A 7,159-nucleotide genomic window follows, 5' to 3' on the forward strand; every position below is an offset into this window, starting at 1 on the left:
AAGGCCATAAAATCCCTAGATGGCTTCTCTTGCGGACACCCGCACTTTCCTCTGATCAATTAGACTTGGGAAGGTTGAAGGTGAAAAATGAAGGAAACGGAAATCGGGCCGGAGACCCCTCAGCTTTCCCACAGACAGCGCTGACAAGCAGCAACCAGGCAGCAAGAAGTTCAACCACGGAAGGCTCTTCTGCTCTGAACTCAAGTTAATGATTACCCCAAATTCATCATTAAACTCCTGCTCATAAAATGTCTCTGCGTGCTTCTCAGTGGAAATATCGCAGATGACGGTCCTATTCCAGCTCAAAACACATGTCAGTTGTTCCTGTCACGGAGGGGAAAACAGGTCTGCCCTTGACTGGGATTAAGATCAGATTTCCAGCAGACCATGTCCCTCAGCCCAGAAAGGTGCTTTATTGTTTTTAACAGTTTATTTCTGATTTTCTTTTGTATTGGCTTCAGGAGTAGAGCTTCGTGGTTAGACAGTCATATACTGTACATAGTGTTCCCCTCGATATTTCCAGTACCCCAACTGGCAGAGAGGGGTGCTTTTAACTAGTCTAACTGATGCAAGGTACTCCATTTTGGAATTCTTCAGACGTGCTAAGACATTTCTCCTTCTCCCATTGCCTGCCTTCCAGCCCAGACCCTAATTCTGAAATCTGAAGGTAGTGGCTCAGGCCCTTGAGATAGTCTATTTGCATACACCCCTCCCTTGTCTGATGGGACTCCCTCTTGCTACCAACTATAAATATTGTTCACTCTGCTAACACCGTAAACCCAGACAGATCAAAATACTAAGGCTCAAAATGTCAAAGGTTGTTTTTATAGTGGTGTTTTAATGGGACGACTATGGCCCCTGTCAAGGCTGACCAGACTGGACGATCCCGAAGAAACCAATGCGCTGAATTCACGCAGAAAACGTCAGCTAACGCACCTCTCACAGATCAGTACTGTCTGCCTCACCTGCCACTCAGTCTCTCCCAAAAAAGAAACAAGTCACTCCCCTTTCTTGCAGGTGTGTCTATTTTTACAGAACACACTGAGTTCAGAAATAGCCTGCGGACACAATGTCCAGTTCAAGCCAGGCAGCGTAGGTGATCTTCTTACTGGGGTGAGAGCTCCCACGGGGCCTCCTAGCCAGAAAGGCCAGCGGCCCCCTCTTGCTCTTCAAGAACAGAGCAGTGTTAATCTCTAAAGATGAACCTTGGCCACTACCTCATGTACGGCAACATACTGGACCCCACGGCCCCCAGGACGGCAAGTTTAAAGGCACTGGTCAGTGACCGTACATAACAGATGCTCAAACAAGGCCGGTATCCGCTCTCTTCCCCAAAAGACATTGTTTTTTTTTCTTTTACAACTAAAATGAGAGGCATCTTAGGGGAAAATCATACTTCACTCTTGGGCCTCTTTCTTTTTTTAATCCTCCCATGAGTATATGCTTATTGGTTTTAGACAGAGGGCGAGGGAGGGAAAGAAAGAGGGAGAGAAACATTGATCGCTTGGTTGACTTGTACATGACCTGACCAGGGACCGAACTCGTTACCTAGGTATGTGCCCTGACTGGGAATCGAACCTGAGACCTTCCAGTCTATAGGACGACACTCCAACCAACTGAGCCACATGGGCCAGGGCCACTCTTGAGTCTGTTTTGATAAGAAAGAAAAAGGAAGAAACAAATGGGAGGAGAGTGACTCAATGAAAGATGAAAGAGGAGACTGAAATGAAAGGAGAATGTCCTGGGGGAGGGGAGGGGAGGGGAGAGCGGGGAGGGGAGGGGAGGGGAGGGGAGAGGAGGGGAGGGCACGGTGAACATCACAGGTTTGCTGTTCCCACACACACGTTCATTCCACTCACACGCACAGCAAGGAAAACATTTTCATTTTCTTTTCTGTCAGCCGGAGCATAAGCGATTGCTGCAATAATACCAGAAGTTATTGGTCACTGTGAGCATCCTTGCTAGTAAGAAGCCAGCACGCCAGCCAGTGTAAAATATTGGCCTCAAGGCGCTCTAGAAATTTTGCTTTTCAGATGCAGGAATGTCAGCTTCTGGACAAAAAGTGATGTATACCGTCTGGTGGGCCGCATGGGGGCCTGACACCGAATCCGGAATGTGTCTCCCCTAGAGCAGAGGCCAGCCCCGGAAGTGAGGGGTTTGCCCAAAGCAGGTCAGGAATGAGGGCAGTGTTTGCACCCATAACCTCAAACAGATCTTAGTTCTGAACTGTCACTTCTACAAATGTTTCAGGAAGCTAGTCTGAATCTAAGACAAGTCAGGGCCAGGTGTGCCTCTGATTAAGAAAGTTAATTACATCTAATGGCATTCCCATCAAGGCCCCTCTGAAGGGACCGTGGAAGCCCCAGGAATAAATGTGGTCAAGCCTCATATTTTATGAGCTTTTAAATAAGGTGTTCTCAAGTACATAAAATGGTGTAACTACTCTGACTTGATCACTTGCTTATGAGAAAAGTAGCATTATAAATTTTTAAAAAATGGGTAAGGCAAATATTTGGTCCATATGGATTTTTTAAAATGCCCCTTTGACATCAAATGAAGCCCACAGAGATTCTTCACGCAAAGTCAAAAAGCTACTGGCAAGCCCCTGAGACCGCCCCGCAGGTACCAGCCCTGATCATGCAGTAGCATCACTACTGCCCGTATCTGTCATTCACTCTGGGGGCAGGACCACAGAGCTCAGCCAATTGTCCATTTTACTCCGTAACGTGACTAAGGAATTCTTCATGAAAAAAAAAAATCCCTGGAATTTTCCTGTTACTTGGAGGAATTCCTGTAATACAGATGATGATCACCAACATAGCGAGGGACAGCAGAGGAACAAAACAAAATCAAGCATCCAAAGCTCTTCCCTCTGAATTCCACTTTGGTAACCACGTGCTCAGGGTTTCCTCCCCCTCACAGGGATATGCTTAAGAGTCCTTCGCAGCCTACCTGGATAAGATGGAAACGGCATTTACTTATCTTCAGTGTGTAAGTAAGTCATCGGAATCTGGCAGTAAACAAGAGGTTCCTGGGGGGGTGGGGGTGGAGTTAGTTCAGAATCCACTTGCAAGAGCTGTTCCGACAGTGACACAGAGGTGGGAAATGGGCATGAATCAATAAAACAACACTCTCTCTATCCATCCCCTCCACTGTGGTTGCGCAATGTACTGTGGGACTGAAGCTCTTTCCTAAACCTCTGATGGGTTTCATGATTAATAAGCATTTGTAACACAGTGCTTGTTCTTTCATTCAGACGGAGCAGGCGAACTATCCCAATACACCTGTTCGACCTATGCCCCTCTCCAAATTAAAATGTGGCCTCTACAGAGAACATATTAAGTGTAAAGACCCCATAAGATAGAAAGAAAAAAAACAGAGACAAAACGGTCACAAGCACTCCATGATGTCATATTCCATGTACACACAGACAGGGACCATTTGACTTGGTAACTAGCAAATGCCAACCAAGGACACTGTGTTTCTGTATATAAATTATCTGGCATTTCTTTATACTGAACTAAGATATTTTTTCTAATACCTGCTTATCAGGGAAATCTTTTCTACAAATAAACTATCTGTGGCATTCACCCTCAACATACAGCTAATAAAAGGAGGTCACAATAAAGAGCACAAACAGGCCTCAGCTTAGCCAGCAAAATGATAACACTTAAAAGAACAAGGTGGTGTATCCTCTCCCCAAAGTCATCAGAGTCTATGCATTCACAAGCAGCGCTAATGCCACACAATGTATACAGTACATTCAGAATTAGTAACATGAGGCTCAGATACACTAAACAACCCAATCACTACTCCTAAACCTCATAGCCTCGTTTCAATGTATTTTCATGATAACTGACTAAATAAGACACATGGATTGATGTCATATTATGTCTATTTCTAATCACGATGACTTAACTGTCTACTCCATTCAGCCCCAGTCCTTTATGAGGAAACAGAGAGAAAATGTAGTGTTTGACCCAGCTACATACAGTCATTTCACATCCAAAAATCCAACTCTCTACACAGCACACACTTATAAGGTAGAATTAATGATTCTCATACCTTGTATGCTATAAAATACAAACTCACACCAAACAATAAAACTATTATAAATCATCTTAAAACACAAAACTGCCCCCAGATAGTTCTCAGAACCAATTCTATATAGAATAGGCGAAGATCCAGTTATTTCGATCATCATAGAAATAAGATACTAATAATTTAGGTTCAAGTTTATTATTTTCTTGCTTTATCCAGATGGGATGCTTTAGGCTAAATAGACAACTAATCTCTATGTTTTTCTTTCTTATCATACTATATTGTCCCAGACACATAAACCTGTATTCACAGGTATACAATATAGGACTGTGCATAAGGCTAGAGAAGAAAAAAAAACAGCTGGCATTCGGTCCATATGCCTATGCATCCTCACACTAGCAATAATAACATTCCCTCAAACACATATTCATCATCACCTTTGACTGACCCTGGGCTGCATGGAAAGAAAGTTTTGACCTCCTACCAGTCAAGGAAGCGCATAGCCTTTCATCTGAATTCACGACTAGTCCTGATCCTGTAGCCGAAAGATCAATGCAAATGCATCCTGACTTTTCAATGAGCTCATGCCTATCAGAGTCTTTAAAATTTTCTCAGTTCCAAGGTATGGTTTCCTTTTAACCATTGCTAATGTTAACTAAAGAAATCCTTGCCAGTAAGCACTACGGCTAATATGCTAAAGAAAATAGCAATCCCAGCATAAACTGCAATAGAAATGCCTGGTACCAAAGTTGAATAAAAACTACTGCCTCCTTATTTTCAGTAATATTGTTGATTCACACCAGAGCAAAGTTACCTAAGCAACCACTCTGCATCATGAGCCATATTCAAATACATCTTCATTGTAGTGGCTCAATATCTACAATTTAGTTGCAGATAGCATCCTCATCAAATGCATAAAACCATCAGATCTGTTTGTGGCAACAAGAAAAACCCACACAACCTCTAGAATATAAAGATTTATGTATTGGGCATAGGGCAGTATCCATACGCAAAATTATAAAAGCAACATAAAGTGCAAACTAATTTAGGCTATAACAAAGAAAAAATTACAACCAGAATTGTTTTGTTAGGAGTAAAACCATTAAACCATCCACACACTCAGACACATGGGCACTTGCAGCGGAACCGCAAAGTTGGTCTATTTTCATGTCTAACGTTAAACATTTCTATTACCATTATAACCCAAATGCTTAGCAGATAGTATAAGGGAAAGCTTCTCAAAGTTATTGAGGATGCTGTGAAATCATGTGTGGGGTGCTCCAATTTTCTGTTATTGCTGCCCCCTGATTAAACTCTTCAGGAGCAGCCAGAAGTGTGAGGGCAGAGGTGACTGTACCTCTACACACCTGAGAACATCAGATCATCCTCAAGTGCAGTCCTTTGTGATCTGGAAATCCATCAGGCCAGAAAGTTGACATCCGAGGAAACATGTCAAGGGAGCCAGAAGTTCCCCGCTACGTCCAAGAAAGTGAAGAAATTCTTACCTTTCTGTACACCAGCATGTTGGGTGATTCGTCCGCCACCCCGTTGCTGGTCTGCCCGTAACTATTCCCTTGGGCCATGTCACCCACACTCGGCTCGCGCTGGGATAACGGGAATTATCGGTCCGCGCTGCAAAGGGTTAGAGGGACTTCAGTGAGATCTGAATGGCGGGGCTCCAGGGGGCCGACGCTCTGGATTCATCATCTTCACCATCCAGAGCCCCCACCCCACAGGGAGCACGCTCACACGCTGCGGCTGGACGGAGGAAGTAGCACATGAGCAGTTGTTTGGGTTTTGTGTGGGTGTTGTTTTTTTTTTTAACTGAATCTGTACCTACAGTAACCCCAAGGAACTGCAAGAAATGACCGACTTTCAGCTCAAGTCGTCATTTGGCTATGGCTTTACACTGAAGTGATATTCTGGATACTTATTTTTAAAAGGATTTGGCGCTCACCTGAAAAAAAATCCCCACGGTCACCATTTCCAGACTACAGAGAGTTTTCTCTCCCAATACCTGCACGTCCACTTAATATTTTCCCAAAAGAGCGGAAAGGCGACACCGGCTGCAGCACATTGTGTCCCGGGTGTGTGTCTGGTTCCCCCACATGCAGGCGCGTGGCGATGCCCTTCCCGGGTACCGTGTTTCCTCTCCGTTCCCCCCGCGTCTCCCACCCACAGCCTGGGCAGCCTCTGCTACTTTCACCTGCCTGCGCTGCCAGCCACTGGTTCCTCTCCTCTCACCTCGCTGTGCTTAGGCAGTCAGGACGTAATCGTGCCCAGTCTCTGCAAGAAGGCATCAGGATCGACCCGGCAACAAGAACTGGTGGGAGTTCAACCCCACTTGAGGGCAATTAGCGCGCTCCCCAAGGGAAGCGACCTAACCGAGAAGCCTCAGAGTAACCATCCAGCAGGAGCCAAGAAGCAAGCCCCAGCTCCCGGGCTCGGCTCTCACGGCAGCACAAATGGCAGGCGAGCCTGTGCCCCGCGCCAGCCGCGGCCGCAGGAACCGGGCGGCAGTTTCAGCACCGGGGACCTAGGCGAGCGCGGGGGCCCCTGGAGGCGGCCGCTGCGCAGAGCGTGAGGTGGGTGCGGGGCGGGGCGGGGGCCTGGATGGCTTGGGTGGCGCCGCCACCTCCCCTCCCAGGTCCCCTATTTACCTCCTCGGCCAAGGTCACGGCCCCACCGCTTCTCCCTCCCCGGGCAGGCTCGAGTGCAGGCGGTGTCAGCTGGCGGCAAGCAGAGCAGCGAAGCAGGGCAGCTTCATCACACTGGGCGGCTGCAGAATCCGCGCCGTCCTGGCTCCCGCCGCTTAGGCGACCGCCAACCTCGCCGCCGCTGTTGCACAGGCGGTCCAGCAGCCGCCGCTCGCGTCCGCTCCCTGCGGCCGCCGGGCTGGCTGCCTCCCTCCTCCGCTTCTCCGCCTGGGCGCTGGGACCAGCAGAGCGCGCGCGGGAGCCGAGCCGAGACGCCCGGCCCGTGCGCGCGCGACTGGAAGGCCGGGGGAGGGGCGGTCACGTGGGCCCCAGCGTCTGATGGTGCGGGCTCCGAGGGGCTCTGCTCCGCCAGGCCACACCGCCGGGGGCACCCCGGCCTCCCAGGCCTCCCCGGCCTCCCC

At 47.9% G+C, this 7,159-nt stretch overlaps 1 protein-coding gene across 4 annotated transcripts in view; it reads right to left on the bottom strand.

Moving 5' to 3' along the window:
- RGS7 (regulator of G protein signaling 7) overlaps positions 1 to 6,957 on the bottom strand; it is a 304,285-nt gene extending 297,328 nt beyond the window's left edge. For 3 of the 4 annotated variants that reach the window (XM_045860385.1, XM_045860383.1, XM_045860368.1), the window contains exons 1-2: positions 6,702 to 6,957; positions 5,547 to 5,673 (exon numbers count right to left, since the gene is read on the bottom strand). In XM_045860385.1, coding sequence (XP_045716341.1) covers positions 5,547 to 5,624 — 78 coding nt within the window. In that variant the 5' untranslated portion in view covers positions 5,625 to 5,673; positions 6,702 to 6,957. Of the gene's footprint in view, positions 1 to 5,546; positions 5,674 to 6,285; positions 6,567 to 6,701 lie in introns of those variants that run through there. The other variant, XM_045860377.1, reaches the window with a different exon arrangement.
- Positions 6,958 to 7,159: the final 202 nt, after the last annotated feature.

This window comes from Phyllostomus hastatus, unplaced genomic scaffold (assembly GCF_019186645.2).
Source record: "Phyllostomus hastatus isolate PE091 unplaced genomic scaffold, TTU_PhHast_1.1 phas_contig_148, whole genome shotgun sequence".
Taxonomy (NCBI): Eukaryota; Metazoa; Chordata; class Mammalia; order Chiroptera; family Phyllostomidae; genus Phyllostomus; species Phyllostomus hastatus.